This window comes from Branchiostoma lanceolatum, chromosome 2 (genome assembly GCF_035083965.1).
Source record: "Branchiostoma lanceolatum isolate klBraLanc5 chromosome 2, klBraLanc5.hap2, whole genome shotgun sequence".
Lineage (NCBI taxonomy): Eukaryota > Metazoa > Chordata > Leptocardii > Amphioxiformes > Branchiostomatidae > Branchiostoma > Branchiostoma lanceolatum.
The window spans coordinates 22748547-22776162 of NC_089723.1; the positions used below are offsets into that span (position 1 = coordinate 22748547).

At 39.9% G+C, this 27616-nt stretch overlaps 1 protein-coding gene across 1 annotated transcript in view; it reads right to left on the reverse strand.

Moving 5' to 3' along the window:
• Positions 1 to 571: 571 nt before the first annotated feature.
• LOC136426928 (fibrillin-2-like) overlaps positions 572 to 27616 on the reverse strand; it is a 29859-nt gene continuing 2814 nt past the window's right edge. The window contains exons 4-43 of the mRNA XM_066415647.1: positions 23579 to 23762; positions 23045 to 23152; positions 22747 to 22878; positions 22469 to 22582; positions 21824 to 21934; positions 21108 to 21269; positions 20539 to 20670; positions 20265 to 20338; positions 19403 to 19649; positions 18545 to 18667; positions 18059 to 18181; positions 17730 to 17852; positions 17200 to 17322; positions 16561 to 16683; positions 16036 to 16158; positions 15426 to 15548; positions 14816 to 14938; positions 14519 to 14641; positions 12275 to 12397; positions 11271 to 11393; positions 10838 to 10960; positions 10408 to 10530; positions 10130 to 10252; positions 9778 to 9900; positions 9066 to 9188; positions 8680 to 8802; positions 8332 to 8454; positions 7889 to 8011; positions 7615 to 7737; positions 7217 to 7339; positions 6473 to 6595; positions 6100 to 6222; positions 5757 to 5879; positions 5232 to 5354; positions 4912 to 5034; positions 4431 to 4553; positions 3410 to 3532; positions 2797 to 2919; positions 1826 to 1870; positions 572 to 1455 (exon numbers count right to left, since the gene is read on the reverse strand). Coding sequence (XP_066271744.1) covers positions 1286 to 1455; positions 1826 to 1870; positions 2797 to 2919; positions 3410 to 3532; positions 4431 to 4553; positions 4912 to 5034; positions 5232 to 5354; positions 5757 to 5879; positions 6100 to 6222; positions 6473 to 6595; positions 7217 to 7339; positions 7615 to 7737; positions 7889 to 8011; positions 8332 to 8454; positions 8680 to 8802; positions 9066 to 9188; positions 9778 to 9900; positions 10130 to 10252; positions 10408 to 10530; positions 10838 to 10960; positions 11271 to 11393; positions 12275 to 12397; positions 14519 to 14641; positions 14816 to 14938; positions 15426 to 15548; positions 16036 to 16158; positions 16561 to 16683; positions 17200 to 17322; positions 17730 to 17852; positions 18059 to 18181; positions 18545 to 18667; positions 19403 to 19649; positions 20265 to 20338; positions 20539 to 20670; positions 21108 to 21269; positions 21824 to 21934; positions 22469 to 22582; positions 22747 to 22878; positions 23045 to 23152; positions 23579 to 23762 — 5046 coding nt within the window. The 3' untranslated portion in view covers positions 572 to 1285. The remainder of the gene's footprint in view (positions 1456 to 1825; positions 1871 to 2796; positions 2920 to 3409; positions 3533 to 4430; positions 4554 to 4911; positions 5035 to 5231; positions 5355 to 5756; positions 5880 to 6099; positions 6223 to 6472; positions 6596 to 7216; positions 7340 to 7614; positions 7738 to 7888; positions 8012 to 8331; positions 8455 to 8679; positions 8803 to 9065; positions 9189 to 9777; positions 9901 to 10129; positions 10253 to 10407; positions 10531 to 10837; positions 10961 to 11270; positions 11394 to 12274; positions 12398 to 14518; positions 14642 to 14815; positions 14939 to 15425; positions 15549 to 16035; positions 16159 to 16560; positions 16684 to 17199; positions 17323 to 17729; positions 17853 to 18058; positions 18182 to 18544; positions 18668 to 19402; positions 19650 to 20264; positions 20339 to 20538; positions 20671 to 21107; positions 21270 to 21823; positions 21935 to 22468; positions 22583 to 22746; positions 22879 to 23044; positions 23153 to 23578; positions 23763 to 27616) is intronic.

Below are 27616 nucleotides of genomic sequence, written 5' to 3' on the forward strand. Positions count from 1 at the left end.
ACACATGATGACTTCGTAAGCTTTTGTGGTGCACATTGTCACTTATTCCCACCTCTTGATACAAATATTTGGAGCCAGATTTTACTATTCACTTCAATAGAACTGTGTCCGTGGTTACATATTTATGATTCTCAGTATCGAATGCTCAAAATACGATCGTGGCTAATGGAAAATCTAACATGCTCGGAAAAGAGCTACATTATCTAACTGGTCTTCCTGATATATAATTAATCGATTATGTTAAAATCCGATCCTGTGCGAGGATTCAAATATACAAGGCCATGGCATTTCATGGTGACATTAGTCCAACTTGATGTCATATCATAAAACATGGTCAGTTACCGTAACCACTGAATGGGCCACAGACTTTGCGTCGCCTGTGTAAGATGACAAATATTACATAGAACAACTTGTGACAAAATGAGGGCTTCTCATTGGCCCCCTGACATTGTTAGTACTCAGAACTCACATACTTCACATGTTATCATGAAATGAATAACACTTACCCTCAAAAGGGAATCATTTATATTTAATGATTTTCATGATTTGATGAAAAGAGTGACTCATAATGCCAGGTTGAATATGTGTTTATTCTTAGGACAACTACACCTTTTATTGTATCTATACGTCACTTAGCAATATGTACAAAACTCGTAGTCCTTTGCCGTTCCAGTCCAAGTTCAATGGTCCGTCCTATGTTATAGTATATATTCAATACATTTGCACATACAAGATGCAACGTTAACATACAACAAACGTTACAACAAGCAATAATTTTGAATGCTGACATTTTGCGCTCTTTGTTCGATTCTGTAATTTTTGGTCGGCACAGTATGTGTCCTAGCATGTGTAGACTAACTGACAGCAGTAGTAGTACATATGCATCTTCGAAAAAGATGGAAACTAACACTCTCCAAGCAGAGGTTGATGGGGAAGATTGTGATCTTTTTATCATAAGCCCTGTTTTTTCCGCACTCCCCGGGAGTAGGACACCGATGCTTCACCCAATCATCCCATCTCCTGGGGCTCAAGCAGAAACAACTTTTCCAACGGTCTCAATTACTCTTGATCTCTCCAATTTTAAAGAACATTTGTCGTTTCAGAAATGTTAACCCGATTTTACGTGCAAGAAATGATACCAAAATGATGTTGTGTTCATCAGTATGAATTTCATAGATGTATGTTTGTGTTAATGATAGAAGTGAAGGGAGGCCTAAGCTAACATATCTAAACATATCTAAAATATACATGCAAGTAACGACATGCGTTTATATACAGTTCTGGTTCATATCAGGTCGACGCCATCGTCCGCCCAGGCCTGTCGAGGGCCGGCAGGAGCCTGTGCTTGAGACTGGATCTTCTTCTTCACTATAATCCAAACGCTGAAGGACACTCCTCCTACCGCTACGAGAAGCGTCCATAGATAGTGGGGTGAAGGCGGTGGTGACTCTGGAGCTTTGAAACCAATAAAACGACAAAAAATACAAAGAAAAGCGGAATGAACGAGAGAGATGGAATGGAAAGTTTTAAATTTGATGTATATATTTCGGAGAAATGGAAAGACACACAAAGTGTACAAATTCAGAATACACTGATACAAGGGTTGGTCGAATAGTAATGCAACTGGTATTATAACAGTCTCGTGTTTGATAAAAGTTTATTGATTTTGACGGACTTCAAAGGGGGATAAAAATGAGTTTGTTACAAAACTACTTGCATTACTTTTTAACTCGCCCTCGTACTACTCACCATATAAAAAGTTATGTTTAATTCAAATTCTCTACAAAATACGTAAGCTAGCTGATTGTGGATTTCAGTTGCTTACCTGGAGAACTGGCTATAAAGGGGGCATTTGTGCCGTGGAAGTTCTCTGTTGATGATAAATCATGTCAATCATTTATTACTCTCATGTTGAAAAATACAAATGAACAAGCAAAACCATTTCAAAGACAATTACAAAGAATTAGACAATAATGTAGATGATATACTTACATGCGGATGAACCAAAATATTATAACTATTTTGAAATAGACCATATTTTACTCTGCCCATATTTGTAGAATGTTGTAATAGATGTTTGAAATGGATCAAACCAGGCAAAATGTGTACAATAATAGTCATTGCAATACCATTAAGGTCACACTGGCAAAATATGATAAATGTGTGCCCGACAAGCATGACAATTCATGACAATTAATTGATACACACTCCATTCAATAGGCAGAAATTATTATCAAGTTTCTCAGCTCAAATAACCAATTTAGTGGATGTGACAAATTAGTTCATACCTACCTTTTTGGGAGAACATTCAAAACTTACCATACAATGATTTCAATGCCATCATTGCTAAGGAACTCCATAGATACCGTATTACATTGTTATCATAACCATTGCGATAATGCTTGTACTGAAATGTGTTTTTTTAAGTGCTCAGATGGAAAGCTTGGGAAGAGGAGTTATATTCCCAGGGTTTACTCTCATGGCACTTAAAAAAAGTTTTGGTTTTATTTTAATTTGCATTAACATACCATACAGGTACATTTGCGTCTTCCTTTGAATTCATGTGGGATCCTGGTGTTTGTTTATTCATATTCTCATTTTTGTTAGTTTTGTATGACAGACACTTTGTTTTTATATAGAATTCGTCACCATTTTTTTTATGGACGGGGTTTACCTTATCTAATCACTACTTTAGCACTAAAAGCCATCGATACAATAGTTACCACATTTTTAACGTCACGACAATTGAAATGAAACATTAAGTGTGCAAATACAACTTATGTGTTATTTACATACCACTGCAGTAGGTCCCATTGCCGGAGTAGCCGGAGTTGCAGAGACAGCTGAAGGACCCCTTGGTGTTGGTACAGTTGGCGTCATTGTGACAATCGTGTATGTTCAGGACGCATTCGTCTATGTCTGAAAAATGGAGTTATCTTTTGTTTAATGTTACTTTACGGTATCAGGCAAAGTATGAAGTATTCTCACTGAAGTCAAACGAAACGGTGTTGAAGAACTTGTATTACATTCGCCAAGAAGGTTATGTTTTTCGGTAGCGTTTTTATTTCTTTATAGGTTTGTATGTGGAACAGCATAACTCGGGAATGCCTGGATGGATTGTATTGATATGTAGTATGTAGTATGTGAGTAGGTCTTGATCGTAGGCACCGTAGCGACTGTTTACGGTATTGCAGTGAGACTTCCGGTTTTGATACTTAATACTCTAGAGATGGTATGGTCGTGATTTTTTAGTTGTAGATAGCTCCTGGGGCAAAAAAATAATATGTGTAGATTTAGGTTATAGTGGCTCCTTTGGAACTACAGGAAGCGGTTTGTGTTGGTTTTGTTTTAAAAGAGATCAACCCAAGAATGGGTTGACGGATCGTCATGGTTTTTGGTATGTAAGTACCTTCGCAGGTGACTCCATCTCCATCGTAGCCTTCCTTACATGTACAGTCGAAAGACCCCACGGTGTTGGTGCAGAAGGCATCGGTGTGGCAGTTGTCAAGGTTGCTCTGGCACTCGTTGACATCTTTAGATGGACAAGATGGCTTAACCTATGAACACTTGAAGTATGGTGGCGAAGTACTTCAGGCTAGACTAACAATTTGAAACCTCTTTAATGCAATAAGGGAAACAAAACAAATACCAGAGGCCTTCAAAAAGGACCTCAAAGTTCCCTTGCTAAAGCAGAACAAAACCAAGGAGGGCAGCTAGAATGTCACTCAACAACAACGGATATAGTCGGGCACTTGGTTTTTAACTGTGTCACTTTGAACAACCTCAGAGATAGTTTAGGAAAGGAAAGGAAAGGAATGGATGAATGAACGGGCACCTTTTCTGCACATTTTTCCCCACCGAGCTTAGTGCATTTAGCAAGTACCAAAATTTCTACTTTTCTGGTTTGGCATTGGTTCTACATCCATACTGTGATTTATTACCTGCATGTTCTTTAAAGTACAAATTACAGTCTTTGTTTGCGTTGCGCCGGCGGTTTTTACACATGGCAAATGTATCACGTATTTGTGTTCAAAAACTGCAATAGCTTGCTAAACTATTGACGTCACAATCTTAAGTTCTTTGAAACTTTGATACTTTGAAACTTTGATACTTTGAAACTTTGAAACTTTGAAACTTTGAAACTTTGAAACTTTGAAACTTTGAAACTTTATTGATAATACCACATGGCAGACTTTAGTCTGAATTGGGTAGGTATTTACACATTAGCTCGCATAAAAACGATATCATTATATACAAAGTTAAGGCTTTATCAAAGGTAAAATTTTTAAAACACAGATAAGTTCATTTCATTATCAGGTTGGCCTTGGTCTGCTGCTATATTTTACAATGCAATGCTAGGAGGCTCTACAGCTTAAAGATCTTTATACATCTGCATTTATGCATCACTGAGATATGATATATTCAAGTACCTGAGCAAGCCACGCCATCTCCTGAGTACCCGATGTTACAAGCACAGCTGAAGGACCCTCGATTGTTGGTACAGGTGGCGTCGGGATGACAGTTATCGGTATCCTCGGCGCATTCGTTTATATCTGCAAAAATTAACATGAAACTGTCAGTCACGGCCAGCGATTTGTTTCTAACGAAAATGCGTTATTATCACTCTAACACAATTATTATTGTAAGATATATGATGTATATGGATAGGACAAATATTACGCCACAAACTACACACACACACACATACACTCATTCACAGTATCTCTCTCTCCATTTAAAGGAGTGTCCGTCATTAAATGTACCTGCGCAAGTCACTCTGTCCCTAAAGCTACGGTATCCGTTGTTACACATACATATAAATGACACATACATGTCCCATCCATGCATCCGTCGATGGAATTACCGACGGAGAAAACAAAAGGTGCTTTATATCTACTAACAAAACTGTACCTGTGCAAGTCTTGCCGTCCCCAGAGTACCCGGTGTTACACGCACAGGAATAGGAGCCAGCACTGTTGGTGCAGGTTGCGTCACCATGGCAGTCATCGGTCCTTCTGTCACATTCATCAATATCTGAGGAACAAAAAACAAAAAGGGAATTTATAGATTTGCAACTGTACTATCTACACTATAGACGTTACAAAACTTTTGTTTTTACGTTGGTCTCTGCTGATAGATTTAATCATGCAATAGTGTATCTATGCTACGCGGTTCTACAACTTTGTGCCAATTTAGATTTATCAGCGCCGACATATAATATTTGGAAGAACCTGTGCAAGCCACGCCGTCTCCTGAGTACCCGATGTTACAAGCACAGCTGAAGGACCCCTTGTTGTTGGTACAGGTGGCGTCGGGATGGCAGTTATCGGCATCATCCGTGCATTCGTTGACATCTGCCAAAATTAACACGAGTTGGCCTATTTTCAACATGATCATTCTAACAGTAACACAATTATGTCTGTAAAATATACAATGTATATGGATGTGACAAATATTACGCCACAATTATTACACACACACACACACACACACACACACACACATACACACACACACATACACACACACACACACACACACACACACACATACACTCATTCACAGTATCTCTCTCCCCATTTAACAGACTGTCCGTCATTAAATTTACCTGAGCAATTTACTCTGTCCATAAAGCTACGGTATCCGTTGTTACACGCACATATGAATGACAATTACGTGTCCCTTTTATACATCCGTCGATGGAATTACCGACGGAGAAAACAAAAGGTGCTTTATATCTACTAACAAAACTGTACCTGTGCAAGTCTTGCCGTCCCCGGAGTACCCGGTGTTACACGCACATGAATAGGAGCCAGCACTGTTGGTGCAGGTTGCGTCACCATGGCAGGCATCGCTTCCTTCGTCACACTCATCAATATCTGAGGAACAAATGAATTCATAGATTATTGTAGACCACCATATCTGCCTAGCTATCTATAGATTTGCCTATCCACATTTACTACAGACGTACCAAGTTGTCGATGAGGCAGCCAATTAAGCTGCCTATGCAAAACCAAAAATATATATATTTTGAGGACAAAATAACACACATCACTGCTCTAGCTTAAGACGTAACAGTCAGAATGTCGTTAAATGTACCTGAGCAAGTCTCCCCGTCCCCGCGGTATCCAGTGTTACAGGCGCAGCTGTAGGATCCCTTTGTGTTGGTACATCCTGCGTTGTTATCACAGGTGTGTGTACCTGACACGCACTCGTTGATGTCTGATGGAAAAATGTAAATAGATCCTTTAAAAGAATATGATTCTAGAATACTTTGGATTCGATTGTAATGTTGGTGGTGTCTTTCCGGTATTATAAACTCTTTAAAATGTACAGAAATATCGGAGACTTGATATTTGTTCTGTACAAGTTGTTGTGCGCTTTTGTAATGCTTCGTAATGTGATTCTCTTAACTTACCAATACTAACATAGAAAGCTAATGGCACCTTAGATTTTCGAGACAAATGATTACCTGTGCAAGTCGTGCCGTCCCCGGAGTACCCGGTGTAACACTCACAGGAAAAGGAGCCAACAGTGTTGGTGCAGGTTGCGTCGGCATGGCAGTTATCGGTTCCTACCTCACATTCATGAATATCTATAAACCAAGTGAAAAAAAATTATAGTTGTGAAAATTCAAGATGGCGAATAGCTTAAAAATATATGACGTAATTTTATGACGTAGATTGACGTCGTTGCTGTTGCTATTGACAACAAAAGTCTTAGCAGACTTTAATATTCTGTCAGTCACCTTTTTTCTTAAAATTCTGGCGCATACAGTTGAGTTCACCGGGAATACCCTATTTATACGGTTGCAGCCAATTAAACTTATAATGTAACTGACGTCAAAATACGTCATATTAAATCATTACGACACCGAACTTTTCGTATGACATATAGTTTACTGATACATCATCCTCTTATAAAAATTGGCAGCCATACGATAAGTAGTTTAGGAGATACAGGGGGCGGAAGGGGCGGCCCGAAAAGCCACCCCCGTCCTAGGGTGACAAAAAGAACCCGGTCTGAATAGGGTTAGACTGCACTTTACAAACAAAACAAATAAACAAACAAACAAACACAAAAAACCTATTCTAACAATAACAGTTTACCAAACATTTTAAGAAAGCATCTCCTTGTTTGTTTGATGGCTATATTGGTGGCCCATACGTCGGGCCAGCAAGGCCCTGGTTGCTTAAATCAAAGCATTGTTAGCTACCTGAGCAAGCCACCCCGTCCCCTTCATATCCGATGTTACAGGCGCAGCTGTAGGATCCCTTGGTGTTGGTACATCCTGCGTTGGCATCACAGGTGTGTGTACCTGACGTGCACTCGTTGATATCTGAAGGAAAAAAATATTCCCCAAAAAAATCATTTGTCCATCTATTGTATGATATGGAGCTTCTTTTCTAGAATACTTTAGATTTTATTCTTATTTGCAATATGCGCCAAATAATATACAAATCCAACATGATAGATGAAATGATAGAAAATCAAGTTTCTATTTCTGTGCTAGTTATTACACTTTTCCAATGCACCGTTGGGTGAGTTCTGTGAATGTGTCATCACCAAGTTAGAATGCTAACGGCACCTTATATTTTCGTGATAAATTTTTACCTGTGCAAGTCTCGCCGTCCCCGGAGTACCCGGTGTTACACGCACAGGAATAGGAGCCAGCACTGTTGGTGCAGGTTGCGTCACCATGGCAGGTATCGGTTCCTACGTCACACTCATCAATATCTAAAGAACAAGACAAGCTTGTATTCGTTTGAAAGTACACTAGAAATGGTATAAGTATTAGATTGCTAATAGATATAGGGAATAAGATTTTTTGTGACAGTAACATCTACTTGTCTGATGGATGGACTATTAGTCTATTGAAAGAACATACCGGAGCAAGTCACCCCGTTCCCTTCATATCCGATGTTACAGGCGCAGCTGTAGGATCCCTTTGTGTTGGTGCATCCTGCGTTGTCATCACAGTTGTGTGTACCAGACGCGCACTCGTTGATATCTGATGTAAACGATGAAATCAATTGACTTTTTATTACTGCACGATACGATATCGATTTCCATTTCTCTAGAGCCTAGAAGCTGTTGTTAAAAAAATGACTATCAATTCTGTCTTTCTTTCCTGGTTGTTGCACTTTTGTGATTCATCCTATCAATTAAGGTGATGCTCCTGAGCTAACATTATGATAGTAGATATTATCAGGTCTTAATTTCTGTGTTTGCTGTTACAAAGAATAAAGGAATGATTCGTAATGTGATGATGTGAGCTTGTCATTATACAGTATACTAACGGTACCTTATATCGTTACGACAAATGTTTACCTGTGCAAGTCGTGCCGTCCCCGGAGTACCCGGTGTTACACGCACATGAATAGGAGCCAACAGTGTTGGTGCAGGTTGCGTCATCATGGCAGTCATCGCTCCCTTCGTCACACTCATCAATATCTGAGGAACAGATGAATTCGTAGATTATTTAAGACCACCATATCTGCCTAGCTCTCTATAGATTTGTGTATTCACATTTCACCAGAGACGTATCAAGTTGTCGATATGGCAGCCAAAACATTTGTCTTTATCTATGCAAAACCAATAATATACAAATTCTAGAACAAATAAAACAGATTACTGCTCAAGTCTAAGACGTAACTGTCAGAATGTCGTTAAATGTACCTGAGCAAGTCTCCCCGTCCCCTCGGTATCCAGTGTTACAGGCGCAGCTGTAGGATCCCTTGGTGTTGGTACATCCTGCGTTGTCATCACAGGTGTCTGTACCTGACGTGCACTCGTTGATGTCTGATGGAAAATGTTAAGAAATAAAATATTTCTATCCGTTGAAAGAATATGATTCTTGAATACTTTGGATTTGATTGTCATGTTCGTGGTTTCCATCCAGTATTATAGATTCTTATAACTGTACAGAAATATCGGGGATTTACTAAATTGTTCAGTGCAAGTTGTTGTGCACTTTTGTAATGCTTCGTAAGGTGATTCTGTCAACTTACCAATACTGACATAGAAACCTAATGGTGCCTTAGATTTTTGAGATAAATGTTTACCTGTGCAAGTCGTGCCGTCCCCGGAGTACCCGGTGTTGCACTCACAGGAAAATGAGCCAACAGTGTTGGTGCAGGTTGCATCGGCATGGCAATTATCGGTTCCTACCTCACATTCATGAATATCTGTAAACCAAGTAAAAAAAAAAATTGTGAAAATTCAAAATGGCGAATACTACTACGCCGAATAGATTAAAAATATACGACGTAATTTTATGACGTTAGTTTGACGTCGTTGATGTTGCTATGGACGACAAACGTCTTAGCAGACATTGATATTCTGTCAGTCACCTTTTTGTTGAAATTCTGGTGCATACCGTCGAGTTTTATGGGCATACCCTATTCATACGGTTGCAGCCAATAAAACTATGTAAATGATGTCATAATTACGTCATACTACATCATTATGACGTATCACACATAGTGTGCATGTACATCATCCTCTTAAAAAATTGGCGGCTATACGATAAGTAGTTTAGGAGATACAGGGGGCAGGCCTCAAACGCCTCCCCCGTCCTAGGATGACCAAATAGCCCGGTCTGAATAGGATCAAAACTGCGCTTTACAAACAAACAAACCTATTCTAACAATAACAGAATACTGACAGTTTAAGAAAGCATCTCCTTGTTTGTTTGATTGCTCTATTAGTGTAAGGTGGCCCATAAGCCGGGACAGCAAGGCCCTGGTTGCTTAAAATCAAAGCGTTATTAACTACCTGAGCAAGTCTCCCCGTCCCCTGCATATCCGATGTTACAGGCGCAGCTGTAGGATCCCTTGGTGTTGGTACATCCTGCGTTGTCATCACAGGTGTGTGTACCTGACGCGCACTCATTGATATCTGAAAGAATGAAATATTTAAAAAAAAAAAACAATTTTTCCATCTATTGTAAGATATGGAGCTTTTCTTCTAGAATACTTGAGATTTTATTCTTATTTGCAATGTGCGCCAAATAATATACAAACCCAACATGATAGACGAAAATATAGAAAATCAAGTCTCCATTTCTGTGCTAGTTTTTATTGGTCGAATGCTAACGGCACCTTATATTTTCGTGATAAATGTTTACCTGTGCAAGTCCTGCCGTCCCCAGAGTACCCGGTGTTACACGCACAGGAATAGGAGCCAGCACTGTTGGTGCAGGTTGCGTCACCATGGCAGGTATCGGTTCCTACGTCACACTCATTGATATCTAAAGAACAAGACAAGAATGTATTCGTTTAAAAATACAACTAAAATAGTATAACTATTCGATTGCTAATAGATATATTAAAGGAGTAAGATTTTTTGTGACAGTAATATCTACTTGTCTAATGGATGGACTATTAGTCTATTAAAAGAACGTACCTGAGCAAGTCACCCCGTCCCCTCGGTATCCAGTGTCACAGGCGCAGCTGTAGGATCCCTTGGTGTTGGTACATCCTGCGTTGTCATCACAGTTGTGTGTACCCGACGTGCACTCGTTGATATCTGATGTAAACGATGAAATTAATTGACTTTTCAACTATTACAAATACGATTTCATTTCTCTAGACCATAGAAACTATTTTAAAAAGATGAGGATTAATTCTGTCTTTTTTCCTCTGGTCGTTGTACTTTTATGGTGCATCGTACTAAGGTGGTGCTGTGAACTAAAATTATAATAGAATAGATCAACTCTTATTTTCTGTGTTGGCTGTTACGCAGAATAAAGGAATGATTCGTAATGTGATGATGTGAGATTGTCCTTACACAGCATACTAATAGTACCCGGTATATCTTCATGGCAAATGTTTACCTGTGCAAGTCCTGCCGTCCCCGGAGTACCCGGTGTTACACGCACAGGAATAGGAGCCAGCACTGTTGGTGCAGGTTGCGTCATCATGGCAGGCATCGCTGCCTTCGTCACATTCATCAATATCTGAAAACAAATTTGAATTCATAAATTGCTGTAAAGAACGCTTAAGGACCAACCACACCTTTAAAAAAAGAAAAGGGGCATTCCTCGGTGTGCGATGGTCCAAATCTGGAGTTCGTGATTCGTCCGGGCGAGAGATCTGGCGTACGAAAGGGGGTGTCACCCCGTAAGGGCCCTGACCGTGCCTAAACACGTCGACTGATTGTGATGATGATGTTGTTGTACAATATGCCTTTTATCGATTTGCTATCTATCTCCACCTTTAACTAGAGATGTGCTGATGGAAGCAATAGGAAGAAGAGAATAAGCATACCTGAACAGGCCTCGCCACTCCCTCTATACCCCTCGTTACAGGAACAGGTGAACGATCCGATGGTGTTGGTGCAGCTGGCGTTGATGTCACAATCATCACTTTGTTCCGAGCACTCATTGATATCTGAAAACCATAAAAAGTACACAAATTAGCCTATTAGTCACACAACCAATTGGCACACATAAGATATGTAAGCCAGTTTGAATATGTAAGGTAATGGAGGCAAGCGTGAAATCGTTTAGAAGGCGCAACAGTTCTTTCTATCCGATATGGCAGTGGTTGATTACACTGCGTCCTGAGAGTCAATGGTTGATAGAAATACACCTGCCCAACATTCTCAATGGAATGCGAGATGCAGTCTGTATCTATGTAGCCGGTATGACCACATGCATCCTCTGGCTAATCAATAAGTCAGCAGTCTTACAAACCCTACCCTGTAATGTCCACGTGTCTAATCTCACGTGTTCACGACATCCAGAAGGGAATGTTCTAAAACATATAGATAGCTTTTACCACAGAATAAAAGAGCATTCAAATGAGCTGCTGCTCAAAACGATATGAACTATGCAGCATCCGATATGCATATTCTGTTGTAATTTAAATGAAGTATCCAAAACATTTTTGGCACATGACTGTTTAGGTCTTAGAAGAATAAATTTTATGCAAAATTATTTAAAAAAACTACATGCATTGCCATCCAAAGCAAGCCTAAAAGTCGTTGTTATGGTTTACACATGCTGATGCAATATGTTTTGTGGAGGATCGACTAATTGTAGCTAAATTGGTAGCAGCCTCACATTTAAATATGCTCTAGGTTTCAATGAGTTTTAGCTGGTAGACCCCGGTTTGAATCTGGGTATGGCCATCCTGTCTGCAGCTGCATTCATATTTTTGAAGGGACGTAAAATGGAGTGTCTCGAAAACGTTAAAAGGCACTGCAACAGCCTCATTACTCCGATGGGTATACAGGCTGTACTTCAAATGAATGTAAATGATGATCCTACCTGAACAGGAGACTCCATCCCCCCTGAACCCGTCATCACAGGTACAGTGGAACGATCCAACCGTATTGTGACAGGTCGCATTGTCGTGGCAGTTGTCGGTGTTAGATCCACACTCATCAATATCTGTAATAAGATCAAATGCATCAGTGAATAGTGATAGTGAACCAGCTTATATCACTCAATACGCTATGTGTAGTATTTACATGTTTATCGTTTATTGCACGAGATTTCCTTCGCTCGTTTCGACAAGTACAATAGGAAGTGGACAATGGCGTAACGTCCTGTCCTAAAGTCGGCGTCACAATTCATGCGAGCGTCGGCCGACTTTGTAGATCGCCCGAAGCTCGCCGAATTTCAAAATCGCCCGAGCATCGACCGTACTTTCCAATGAAAATCTTGGGCGACGTCCATCGAACACTAAAAGCTAAAAACACCCCATGAGATGGTACAATCTCTTGGACATGGACGAAGTCAGTATCGACTAACCTGGTAAAAGGCCAATATTTGGATAAACTTTTATATCTAAAAATCGCCCGAAGCCCGCGTAATCGACAGGACGTCGGCTGTACTTCGGCCGAAAATGCACATTTGAAGCTCGTCAACACGTCGGCCGAGCTGAATTTCTTATTTGTGACGGGGGCTTAAGGAATGTGGCCCTTTCCAGTAGCGTGCTTGTCGGTGAATGACAACAGCGAGGTTTCTAACTCCCAATCTCTTGGTCCAGAGGCACATTACATTCGCTAAAGCCCCCGTCACAAATCAAAATTTAAGCTCCACCGACGTGTCGGCGAGCCCAAAATGGGTATTTTCGGCGCCGAAGTATGGCCGACTCCCTGTTGATAACGCGGGCTTCGAGCGATTTTTCGGAGCTCAGCCGACGTTCGCATGTGCGCATGTCACGGGAAGCTGTGTTTAAATTCAGCGAGGCCTTAGCGGCGATTTTTGAGCTCGGAGAGCTCATCAACATGGTTGCCCGTAGCTCGCCCGAGCAACCGCCAACCCTCGGTCAATAGTCGGGCGGCAATCCGACTATTTTAGACCCGATTTTTTGTCAGTCGGAGGTCGCCAGAACTCTTCGGCCTCGTGCGAGCCTCGCTCGGGCTTCGTACAATATAATCTGACCACCGTCGTCGGTGTTTCGCCCGACTTATGACACGTAAGACGTGCTTCGGGCTAGCGTCGTGTTGGTGTCGATGGGAGCTTGATCGGGCTCCGGCAGAACTCCTTCTTGTTTTTACATTAAACGTAAAGATAGTTTGGTTTATAACATAAGATGATAAAGAATGCTGTATCAACCTGTCAAAGAATGCTGGCAAACTTGTCTAATGAAATTCAATTCAATTAAATCTAATTGCAAAGTTGAATCTTCATTGAAAATAATAGATTTTAAACGAAATGTGGACACCGAGGACAATATCCTTGTTATGATAGGTGTCACCCCCAAAACCCGGCAAGTTTTCCCAAAAATGACTAGTTTTTAGTACAAATTTATCACAAATGTCAAAAATAAAACACCGTTTTTCTGCCGGAGCACGGAAAGGCGTCGACAGGGCGTCGATAAGCTTATCAACGGCCGGCAGAAGCTCGGACGGCGTTCGCCCGAGCTTCGGCCGATTTCTGTTTGGTGGAAATCATAGCATTTACGTTAAGTAGACGGGTTTGTTGATTTTGTGGCTCCTGTGGTACCATTTGAGTTGGTCTATACCTAAATTCTTGTTAATGTTATTATTTTCAGTATGCCCACCCTCTCTACTCATGCCCAATATATTTCCCCCAACTCAGAAATCAAAGTTGATCCAAATATTGGCTTTTTACCAGGTTGGTCGATTCTGACTTCGCCCGTGTCAAAGACATTGTACTATCTCATGGGAAATCTATAGATAATAGTGTTCGCCGGACGTCGCCCGAGCCCCATCCAGGTTTTAGGGGCAGGTTTTAGCGAAAAATACGGTCGACGCTCGGGTGAATTTAAAATTCGAAGAACTTCGGGCGATCTGCAAATTCGGCCGAGGCTCGCATGAACTGTGACGCCGGCTTAACCACAGGACTTAGCACGCTACTGTTTAATGATCTATTAAATGTTTGATCTTCTAATCATATAGTATCCATATATTTTTATTTTCTATTCGCTAGCGACACGTTTTGTACCTTTAATACTTACCGCTTACCGTTCCCTTGACCGGAGTGGTCGTGCGGGCGCTAGCTACTTTCTACTAAATGGTGTAAGACATACTGATAACATACCTCTACATGTGACGCCATTTCCGGTGAATCCCTCATTACAAGTACAGGAGAATGACCCGGGTTCATTGGTGCAGGTGGCCTCTGTGTCGCAGTTGTCTGTGCCCAGGGCACACTCGTTTATGTCTGCGGTTCAATATTGTTATATTAAGTCAATTGTCATTTATGAAAATGAAAAACAGACAGAAATCAAATCCTTGACTTAAGAATGTTGAGTTCTTGAGAATTAAGCAGTGTGAAAAGGTAGTAATAACAGACAGTTGATATGGGAAGATTATGAATCTCAAGATTTGACATTACCTGAGCATTCCTGACCATTGCCTGACCACCCGTCGTTGCATACGCATTGAACACCCCCGTCGATGTTGATACATGTTGCGTGTTCGTCACAATTATGCAGGTTCAACAAGCATTCCTGGACATCTAGAAAAGGTAACAGTTGCATTGGTAATCAAACAGACACACACGGATGAAGGAAATGAAACTCATCCGTGTAAGTCACGACATGTTCATATATCTGCGATTCAAATTAGATATTTAGGATTATCAAATTAAGCAATTCTGAGCATAAGAACGTTAGGTTTTAGAAGCGTTTCTTCTATTTTTGCATCCGTTAACAGAAGGTTTTGCAGTTACTTGGTGTGTGTTTTTAAGGGTCCTTTTTGTCCACACAACAGAAAGTTAGGTCAAAAGTAATAGAAGATAGCCCAAATGGTCAGCTGTAGGAAGTGGCAGGTCAGAGTTCGTAGAACTACTTATAAATCAAGGTTGACCGAGATTCCATGAAAGGGTCTACTAATTCACGGGATGAATTGTTTATGGTCTATTTTTGCTTTAGTTTTCACAATCATGTATTTTCTATAATAGTATGCTATGTTTGTTTTGTTTTTCGCTGTGTATATGTGCTTACCCGTGCAGTAGACCCCATTTCCCGTATAGCCCACGTTACAGACACAGGTAAAAGAGCCGTCCGTGTTGATGCAGGTTCCATCTTCGTGGCAGTTATGGGTGCCTAAGGTACACTCGTCATTATCTGTAAACATATGCATATCTATGTGTATCACTTCATATATTGATTTGTGAAGGACATCAAATATCTATACAATAAATACCTTTATGAGCTAAGACCCCTAGTACATATATGGACAACGTAAACAAAAATCACTGTATCTCTCTTATGCTCATAAAAGGATCGTTAAAAACCATGATGCTAAGTGTAAACCAATTCTATTTGCTGTAGCATGGCCCATGACGTGTATATCTGCCACCTCTTATGGTGGGCAAATGAAAATGCCACACTTGCTGTTTTAAAGCAGGAAACACAGAAATAGCACCAAGATCAAGGAGTTTAATCTTTCATTGCCGTAATTGATAAAGACATGAGCCACGGATCTACAGGCAAATCATATATATTACGATGAAAAAGACGTTATAGCTAAGAAGCAATAAATGAACTAAGACGTCAATATATGCACTGTTTAGAAATAATTTCTAACGGTAGGTATATGGATGATGTTTACCTGTGCAAGAGACTCCGTCCCCGGAGTAGCCGTCGTCACATACGCAGGAAAATGACCCGATGTTGTTGTAACAGGTGGCGTGTTCGTGACAATTGTCCTGGCCAGCGTCGCACTCGTGGACATCTGCCGAGTAATTGTGTTAAAATCTCGAAGCAGATCTATCGGTGATAATGCGGCATGCAAAGGGCCAACTAGTTTTTGATAGACTCTTGTGGCCCTTTTGATAATGCCTTGTCATCGGTAGATTTACTCAAAGATTAGGGTACGTTACCACAGGAAACATTACGGCTAAAACATGATTACATGTACACTTTAAAAGTTATTTTCTTTTGTTGTAACGTCACTTGGTCGCGGTTTAATTGTACCTGTGTAAGGTTCTTTTATCGTCAAATATTTTAAGCTTAAACGTTTGCAATATCTATATTATCATACATTTTTAACATATAATTTATAATTAATAATCTACAAAGTATGGATGATTGCATCCAGTAAAACTAGAACCGGGGTTTACAGACTGTAACTTACCCGTACAAATCCGACCAGTGCCTGAAAATCCAGTCTTGCAGTTACACTTATATGAGCCGACAGTGTTCTCGCAGATGGCGTTGGAATCACACGCATCTGTTTCATCAGTACACTCGTCGATATCTGAAATAATTTGATTACATTACATGTACGTCGATGAAGATTAGACATCCAGGTAATAAGATAACAAGCAACTAGATTTTGGAAACGGTCAGACGTTTCAGATATAGCTTCCACCACTTTTGGCTAGTGACTGAGTAAGATATGCATCCCAACAGGTACGTAACTAAAAAGTATGACTGGATATGTAAATGAAGTGAAGAAAAATGTTAGAAAAACAAAAACCAGACAAAGTCAAGAGGACATGGTTGATTAAACGTTAGGTCAGATATACATGTATCTCGTTGTTAGAATTCCTTCTGTTGGCATTGGCGTACTGGTGTCACCACATACTATTATTAAACGTATAATAGAAAGATACACGAAGGACCATGGCATATTTTCTTCAGAATTCCATCCCATTATCATTAATTTCATGTGTGCCCAATGTCGATTTATAGTCGAGCAAACTGGGCATGCACACCGTTTGAGAAACCATTTGATAATTATCAATCAATCAATTGAAATATCTAGAAGTACCTGAACAAACCACGCCGTCTCCAGAGTACCCGGTGTTACAGGCACAACTGTAGGACCCTCGATTGTTGGTACAAGAGGCCTCGGGATGACAGTTATCGGTATTTTCGGCGCATTCGTTTATATCTGAAAATATAAAGGTGACTGTAAGCTTCAGTTTCTTACAAGGAGGAAGATATGTATTCATGCTATTGTTTAGCTCACTCGGCGTTTCATTGGGTGGTAGTCTTAGGAAATTGTTAGTTTACTTCGACTAATGGCTAGCGATTAGGTTGATCAAGAAAAAATGATTTTTACTGAGTGGTTGTCAAGATCAAAAAGCACCAGCGATAGTTTTTAGTAATATAATGTAAGCTCATCTATGTTGGTAGTAATCATAATACAATGCTAAACTTTCTTCCAATACTAAGGTATTCATGGATCGAATTTTCGACCACAGTGGTCGTCGAAAATTCGATTCGTGAATACCTTAGTGTTGGAAGAAAGTTTAGCATTGTATTGTAGTTTTTAGTAATGTTTTGCAATGTATATACCCGAACAGGTGTTGCCGTCCCCTCGGTATCCAGTGTTGCATGCACAGGTGAATGAACCGGGCGAGTTGGTGCAGGCGGCGTTAGCGTCACAGTCATGTGAGCCGACCTGACATTCGTTGACATCTGAAGAAAGAGAATGTCAAAGTTGTCTCTTTATTTTTGTGTGTTTAGTGTTCTTTCGATGATATATAACAATATTATCGTATAGAAATAGGTAAGGCAGTGATATTTTTCATTGACACATGAATGAAGTTGGAAAAGAAAAGAAAAACACACACTGTGGCAACACCTCCTATTGGTATTGCTACCAGCCATTCATTTAAATGTACCTGAGCAAGTCTCCCCGGTCCCTTCATATCCGATGTTACAGGCACAGCTGAAGGATCCCTTGGTGTTGGTGCAGTCTGCGTTTTCATGACAGTTGTGTGTATCTGACGTGCACTCGTTGATATCTGAAAAAGAGTGATAGATATCTCAAATGCTCTTTGAATGCCATCTTCAGGCCCATGTTTTTTAAAGATGACGGTCTGGTCATGTTGACTATGTCATATCATCAGTCAGAACTTACTAACATGAGCAACATATTTGAAAATGAACTTCTTATTTCAAACATTTTAGAAGAATAATAATACCTTTATTGCACAACAATTGTTCATGGTAAAAAGTATTGTATCTACTGGTACATAACTACAGTTCCATTAGGCTAATCTACCTAGTACAAGAGTGTGTAGTATAGGATAAGAATAGGCATTTACAATCATTAGAAGAAACTCTAACGTCTAGACATTTTAGAAAACGACTTTGTTCAGACGCACCTGTGCATGTCGTGCCATCACCGTCGTACCCAGTGTTACAGGTACAGGTGAAAGATCCGTCCGTGTTTGTGCAGCTTGCGTTGGGATCACAGTCATCTGTCTCTTCCTCACACTCATCAATATCTGGTGAGAAAGTTCAAAAGAATCCAAAAGTCATATTAACGTTTTTCTTGCACATTCATAACTCTTGCTCAAAAGATGCCAAATATTTATAAAAAATCAACACAGAACAGAATATCATAAAAATATATATATTTACTGCCTAATGGTAAACCCCGTCTGTTTTGACTTAGCTTAGTTTTAGAATACATTTTTCAAAGTTGTGTGTACATTTCGGATTTTTAAGGTTTATTCAGGACAATGGTTATTGTAACTTTTGATCCCAGTAATTGCACAGAACCATCATACACATCCTTAATCATGACTCCTCCGATGTGTACAATGGCTCTATCAACCACAAGGGTGATGTTTTGTCATATCTTTTTTCTTTGCTCAATAGGATTTATTTTGTTCTTAGTATCGATAAGATTTGTGCCGCTAGGAAGTACGTACAGCATGTTTTATAGCAGATTAGTATAGAGTATAACTATTTCAGTATGTCAAGCCATAGGAAGCAAATAGACACCGATAGGTATAGTTGAAAGTAGCATAAAAGGATACAAAAATTACCATCATTTAATAACTAATCTACATTACCTGAAAACGGGCCACCGAGGAAAGTACAAACACTGCTGCTCCAATGCGGTACGTTATTGGATTGCAGTAATGAAGGGATTAAAAGCGACATGATTTATGCAGATTGCAATTGAAAATGTATGGCTGCAAAGCTCGGTGAGGCTTTAGAAGCATTTTACGAACCTTGACAACTCACACCATCCCCTGAGTAACCTTGGTTACAGGTACAGAAGCATAAACCATTAGCACGTTTGTCGTACGACGCGTGCTCGTGACAAGGGGTTGGCATCGTGATGCAGTCGGGTTGTCTCTTGCAGAAGAACCGCCTGTGTGCGCTACAACTGGAAGTCCCCCAATTCTCCTTACTGAGAATTCCGCATCGTCTATTTCCGGATGGACGCGGTTCGTTCTTGTCCCAGTTCTCGTAGTACTAAAATCAGAAGCAAGTAATTAGAAGCAAATAGCTTTTCAAACTTGTTTTGCCTGTAGTTAGTTTGTCTCTTGTAATGTGTCCTTTGATTGGGCCCAGACATGCGCTTGTAAAAGTTCCCATCTTTCTGTACATTGGTTAACTTCTGTTAGCACCATAGAAATCTTGTATTTGGCCTTTACATTTATTTCTGCCTTTGCAATTTGTACTGGCGTTAAAATAAGTTTTGTTAACTGGAATGCGTCACCTCTTTGTCCCTGCTGTACTTATGTTTTTGAGCTCAATAAAAAAGCATTTCATATCTATTTATTGGATTTCATTGACCTGAATTGTTATTGGATGGACCCCGAGAACGTCTTATTGTCTGAGCCATAATCACTAAAGGCACAATGTATTTCCATAAAGATCAATTACATTATCACGGAAATTCAGTGGTCAGTCAAGCAGATGATTGCTGCAAGAAATAATTCCTCTGTTCCTAGGTGGTGAAGGTTACAGGCCAAATCTTCAAACAATTTAAGGTATCAATGTAAAACTTCAAAAGAAAGTACACCTATGATACATTGGTCGCACGATAATGTCAGAAAGGATAATAGAATTATCAGGTCAGCTCACCATTGGTGATCCGTCACTCCAGGAACACGATGATTGGTCCCCGGGACATGATATGCCTGTTGTGAACTTTTCATCTGAAATATATAAAAATATGCCTATAGTAATGGTTTTCAATTACTAAGTATACATACAGAGAGAGTGACACTACTCAATATCCTTATTGAATAAAAAATATCGAAACCATTTAACTAAATGCTGTTAAGACAATTGCAAGTTAAAAGAAAATCTTGGAATGTTCGAATATGATTGCTTAGAATCAAACGTTCATACATACTTATTACTGACGCAGTCGCGGAGCATTGGCCGTTACTGGCAGACCGTTTGTTGACAGAACCCGACCCTTCAGAGTTGCTGTCGGCTGTCTGACTTCCTGACTGACTGCTGCCGCACGGGGGCCGGATCAAATCTGTACGGGCATCAGCATCAATGAAGGAAACTACGCGCTGCAAAGCACCTAAGTTTGAGACTCATTTTGACAGCGTGGTGTATTCAAGTGACACATGTACAGGCTTCTTTAAAGTCAATGCTTCAAATGACAGTTACTCTTTTGAACCATCCTAAAATTGTCTTCACTTCGTTAACATATCAATTCAGAGTTTTAAACCTGGTTCTCCACCTCCTCCTTTTAGTCAAATACAAAAGACAGCGGATGCTGTCTGAAACGTCGGACTGTTTCAAACACTTTATTCAGTTGCCTGTAACGAGTAACTGTTATTTGGCCTATCTTGTTACCTGGATGTTGAACTTCATTCGACCTAAAAGTCAATGTTACATATTCTAAAAACGTCGATATTCTAAGACATATATAGATTCTACTATATTCCAGATGATAGTTTTTCTCACCGTAGAGAAAGTCCTGTTCGTCCTTGGACAGTATGCTCACAAGGTGTGCCGACAAATCTCGACAGAATTGGTCGGCCTCTGTCCATGACATCTTCGTATCTCCAGACGGGCAATACGTCGCATCTTGAAACTTAGCCCAAGTACCATTGCTGTGACAGAGACCTAGGTGTGTTTGAAAATAAAACAAAACAAAACAATTATTGTAGAGCTATCGTTATTGTTTTGATTGACGGAGCGAAATCCCAAAGTCAAGCATGATCACGAAGATTAAGCCCTCGTGTATATTGCGTCAACCATTAGAAGCCCTATCGTTAGCAGCCCAAACCACTAGCAGCCCTACCTGTTTGCAGTGTTTAGTATATCAAACTGTTAGCAACCAAACCTGTACAGGTTTAGCTTCTAGAAAGGTTGCACTTAGGTGGCCCAATGCATGGCTATCCGTGCATACGAAAGCACCATCAACTAGCTAGCCTAAGGTAACATTGCATGCGGTATGCTACGAACCCAGGACCTGCGGATTTCTTTTATACTGTCCCTTTTAGGGCTGGGCTGAGATTGGTACACGAAATTATATTACATGCTGTTGACAAGTACTGCTCCACAGTACATTTACTATTTCACAACGAGCATCTTATATCGTATATATCTATGAATGCTCACGCACTAGCAAAGAAAACTAATACATTCACTGCATATACACAAAACGCTACATATACCAGTGGATGTTGAAGCTTCCGATGAGCTTTGAGTACTTTTAACGCTTTTCTGGGACTTGGAACCAGAATCTGCCGAAGTGCTGTTGGATCCATGGCTTCCGGACTGTTGGGCTAAATATGTTAGGGACCGGAACAATAGATTACATCACTTGCTGTCGAGTGGTGCTAAAAGTTATGCCAAGGAAAAAAATATCTGTTTCTTTGTATAGAAGTTGGACGAACAATCAAATTTTAGCATGTACAACTGGAATGCATTAGACACTCCGTCCGGTACTTTCAAAATCATATTACAATGGTATGGATATTCAATTTACAAGCACAAATTTATTCAACTTTGATAAACTGAACAAAGAAGTACAATGTTTACTACACATTCTTATATCAACTATTCAAAGCCCTCACTTGAAATGCAAACATGATCACTCAGATATCAGATATAAAATTCTATGTCCCTTGCCATACCGACGGCCGACCACAAAAGGCTAGAGTGGGCAGGGCTTTGCTAAGGTCGGTCGGGTAACCGGAATCACAGAATATTCTTCTTTGGCTTTATTACCATAGAGGTATCATATTTGCCCTATGATGAATATGCAGAAGAACGTGTGAGCTTTCGGACAATAAAAGTCATTAGGATTTTTTATATACCAGTCGCTTTAGATGCTTCCGATGAGCTCTTTTTCGTCTTAGAGGAACCAGAACCTGGGGAAGTACTGTTGGACCCATGGCTTCCTGACTCTTTACTGGCGCTACCGGGTTGATCTAAATGTGTTCGGGATGGGAATAAGAAAACATATTACTTGCTGTGTGTATGTCGAGTGCAGTTAGTAGTTATTCCGTTCACAAAGGTATCGTATGTGTCATATCATCAATATACACGATAACAGAAGAAATAATTGGCAATAGAAAGCTTTAGATTTTGTTACCAGTCGCTGTAGTTGCTTCCGATGACTCTTGACTACTCTGAGAGTTCTTCTTCTTCTTGGTGGACCCAGAACCTGAGGAAGTGCTGTTGGACTCATGGCTTACTGAATCTTTACTGGCGCTGCCGGGTTGGTCTAAATGTGTTCGAGATGGGAGCAAGGAATAACTTAACTTGCTGTCGAGTGCTGCTAGTAGGTATTACCAAAAGGTACCATATGTGTCATAATATAGATATCCAACATAACAGAAGAAAGATCATGAAATCTTTGGCAATAGAAAACTTTGATATTTGCTACATACCAGTCGCTTTAGATCTTTTCGATGAGCCTTTACTTCTCTTAGACCTATTCTGTTTGGCGCTGATCGATGTAGGGCTTCCTGTGCTTCCACTGGAACTGTCGGCTTCGGCTAAATGTGTTTGGATGAGAAGAAGTAATAATACCACTTGCTGATCAGCAAAGGTCTTAACTCAAAACCACATATCTAACAAGAGCCGACGTTTGAACCGTCTGCCATCTTTATCAGGGCAATTCTGACTGGTTGACTCTGCACTGTAGCTATGTGTTACTGCTCACAATGCCGGGTCTCAAACGTACGTGTCAAAAACGTAAATATTATGCAAGAAGATAAACGTACATGGCCACGAAAGTGTAATGAAAGGTGTATAACGTTCAACACCATATATTCTCATTGAAATATTCACTCGTAGTTGTGTTCTAAAAGTACGGATATTTACGTATTGTTGTAAACGATACCATTTGATTTGTGTATACTTTCTAGAACATTCATGGTTATTGTGATAATTAGGAGACACAATTGTTCACAGCATCTTACTTGGTGCTACTTTAGGCGTCAGTGTGTTGATGGTAGTCTTGGTTGTTTTGTTCAAGTTTGGTCCCTTACACACGAAAGAGTGACGATCCCTTTCACCAACTGTGTGCCATTCTCCGTTAAACGTCACCGTGTACCTCTTTTTGTCCGGAAATGCTGGTTCACCGTTCCTCCACTTCGTGAAGGTCTGCATAGGACATATAATCATACTTCAATGTTTTACATGGTAGATACTGCCATACAACGGTCACATTTACACTGGTGCCGGTAGGGGGTGTAGCCCCGGCCGGGCCCCGAAGATGCAAATCTGTACATGGACTGCCGGGCACCGAAACAGCTCGTAAACTGCTGGCCACTTTATCAGATTGTGCCCGCAGTATATGCCGTGATACAAAATATGTATTGCCGCTGTTCCACATCATATAGTGTACGAATGCGCATTTCCAATCCGGGGCCCAGCCGGGCAGTCTTTGGGAACGAAACGTATGATATAAAAGACAACAAAAACACAACACGTACCCAAAATTATTTAAGATCATAGCTTGTCCAAATTTATTGACATACACTTTGATTTTTCGTTTCCGCAAACAGCCCGGCCGGGCCCCGGTTAGGAAATGTGACCCTAGCATAACAAAAATAGAGTCCCACGACCTCATACCTTCGCCAAATGATTGTAACCTTTATGATTGACGTATTAGGAGTGTTTCTCATCAATTATGAATCATACCAGTTGATTGTCTTAAAATATAACATGTCCAAAGAATGAGCTTAACAAATTATGAGCTTAACAAAGAAGGTTATGCTAATATTTATCATCAATTATGCAAATGAGGCCCTCATCAACATAATTTGATTCAACGATGTTCACATAACTTCCCGATGCCACAAAAAAAGTATCAAATGTATGAATTTGTCGTCATTTGCCAGTGTGGAATAATACAAGGTTGTCATTAAGAATGCAAATTAGGCCCACATTTGCATATTTTCTATCTATTAACAGCCCTCTCTTCCTCAGTTACAATTTGAATAGTCATATCATGGAACAAACCGGATTTTTAAAGTTGCCTCATTAATTATGCAAATTAGAATCTGATTTGCATAATTATCGTCCAATCATACCAAGCATCACACAGGCTATCCACATACCAAAAATCATGACCATCCATCAAGGCCATCTTGTTATAGTATTTTCTCATTAATTATGCAAATCAGGTCTTCATTTGCATAGTTCATATAATTTAATATTTCTCTCTTCCTCAGGTACATATGTCACATGTTTCAGAGTCCTATCATGGAATTTGGCGGATGTATAAACTTTCCTCATTAATTATGCAAATTAGAAACTGATTTGCATAAGAAGTATCTAATCATGTACATCATCACTCAAGCTATCTACTTACCAAAAATCATTACCATCCATCAAACCCTTCTTGAGTTATTCCCTTTCAAAGTCAGATGCAAAACCTGCTCCTGCAGTTCCAAAAAAGCCGCTAGGGGGCCCAAACTCGTACAATTTACTCTCTGTCCAAAGATCTATGTACCACTCAAAAATCAGTTCCATAGCATGTCCAGAACACGAGATATCAAAACAGGTAAGTTCTGCTGCAGTACCGTAAGAAGCCGCTAGGGGGCCCAAAATCTCATCGTTTTCAGGTCTCATCAAGACCTATCGACATACCAAATATCAAAACAATCTATCAAGGCGTTCTTTAGTTATTCTGGTCCACTACAGACAGACAGACAAACAAACAGACAAACAAACGCTACCCTCTGCATAACCTTCTCGGCGAAGGTAACTACAGTTAATGTACGAGTGACAACAGCAGCAACAGTTACAAAAATCCCACCGGAACAAGAATATACAGCATTAAAGGAAGGTAAAGCAGTTTTATCCCCGAAAATCGGATTTTAAAAGTCAATCTATTTACTAGTAGTCATTTCTATACATGATTAGTTCAAACAACACTATCACAATGTATAACCACGTCAATTATGAAAAAAACAGAATTTGCCGAAACCTCGCCGAACTCTGCAAAAAAATGATTTAGTTGCGCAATCTCGCTGGAGTTTTTGTGGCCTCGCGAAACTAATCATCTTTAGGCTCGTTTTTGTGTGGTTTTAAAAGCACAAAGTATGAAGTTATTACGCAAATGTGCTAAACAGTGTTAGTAAATGTCACTACCATAAAGATTTCAGCATTTATTTATTTCCACTTTTTTGGCCATAAAACTACTTTACCTTCCTTAAAAGGAGGTTACTTAGAATATGCAACTATACCAAGCGGTCGGTTTCTCAAGATATCGTATGCAATGGACGTGACGTTATGCAATTTTGACCAACAGTTCTGCAATAATTGACCGACCACTGTTGATGAACTTAATGTCTGTTACTTAACAGCCGTGCTCCACTCCTGTGTGTAAGATTCATGCTAATAACAGAATGTCAAAAACACAATGAAACAATGTTTGCAATATTAATATCCATTGCTACAGCCATTAGTGATTATCTACGAGTGATGGAAAATATGTTATGTTAAATGTATTGTGTTAACTATGATTAATGTACTTCACATATTAAGCTGTTTCGCAGTGCCCCCTACAATTTAAGAGAAGTAATGGCCCCGATGGGGTGCACCAAGAATGGTATAGGGAAAATACTCTAATGTTTGTAGAGGGTATAAGTGATATCTCTTACATGTCCTATAAAGCTACATGCATAGGGAAATGCATCTTGGACCAACTCAGTAAAGTCAAATTATTGTGTTGCAAATTTGAAGAATGGTAGGGTTCAGAACCAACAAATGTTCAGTGATTGACTTTTTCATGTTATGTACTATAGTCATAGTGTAATTATGTTTGCTAATGATAGAAATTCGGGATGAAATTGGAATATTCATCTAACCATGTATAAAATAGAAAACTCAATATACTCAACAGCTATTGTATCATTTAAAGGAACATTCAAGTGAATAAGTCTAATTAATTTTGTTATTTTCCCATAGTAGTAATAAAAAAAACTTACTACTTCACAGCATACAATAAAATACCCACTAGCTACTTGCACATTAAAAAACATTCGGTATTATTGAATTGCTTGAAATAAATGATTTTCCACACGATGAGAAAAAAAATCGTTTCGTTGTGTGTTCTTTTCAACAATCGATCGCCTTGGTGTCTGTCAGCGTTTAAGCCTTCTGGAGTATAGAGCTCCTTCTTTAAGTATGTCTCCCTGCGTAGAAACAGATGCTGAAGATTAAGTGGCTGCCCTATCATTTCTATGTAGAATATGAATGAGTAAAATTGCCGGTAAAGCCTTTGATATTTCCTTAAGGAGTTAGGACCATTAAGAGGCCATTAGCTGCCTTCCGCCGAGGATTATGCACCGATATGCTTGAGCCTGCCATTTGCACGCGACAAAGAGAAGTGCTTAAAACTATATAAGAGTCGGTATCTGGCTGCGCCGTGCATGTTCAAACATTCGCAAACAGGCGCCATTCGGCTCCGATCTTTGCCTAAAGACGCCAGCGGATGCCAATTTGTCACAAATGTGAAATTTCAACGAACAGAATTGCAATTGCGCGAATGTGCGCCAATTAAACGCCACAAACTTAATGGCAGCAGATCACAACGTTGTGATGTCCAATGAAGTCTTCTTGTATCTAATTTGGGCTGAAACTAAGGATGTGACATTTTTGTAGGGTTCATAAAGCATAAACCGCTGTACTGCTGTACAGCTGAATGACGTTGATCTTTCAATAGAGTCCTATGTGTAGTGACAACACAAAACCAAAGACCAGACATGGACACAATATCATCTCGACTCAATATACATGTGTCTGTTGTACAGACGAGTGGTGTATGAATAGTACAGTATCGAAAAGCTTCACAAACTCACTTTGGATAAAATATGTCATACATTTACAAATCGTTTAAGTAAGTGTACACATAAAAACCTAGATTATCCGCGCACAGAGTGGCTTGTGCCGAAAGCGGCAGTCTGGGATTAAAGAGTGAATTCATATAAAGATAAGCATTCCTGACC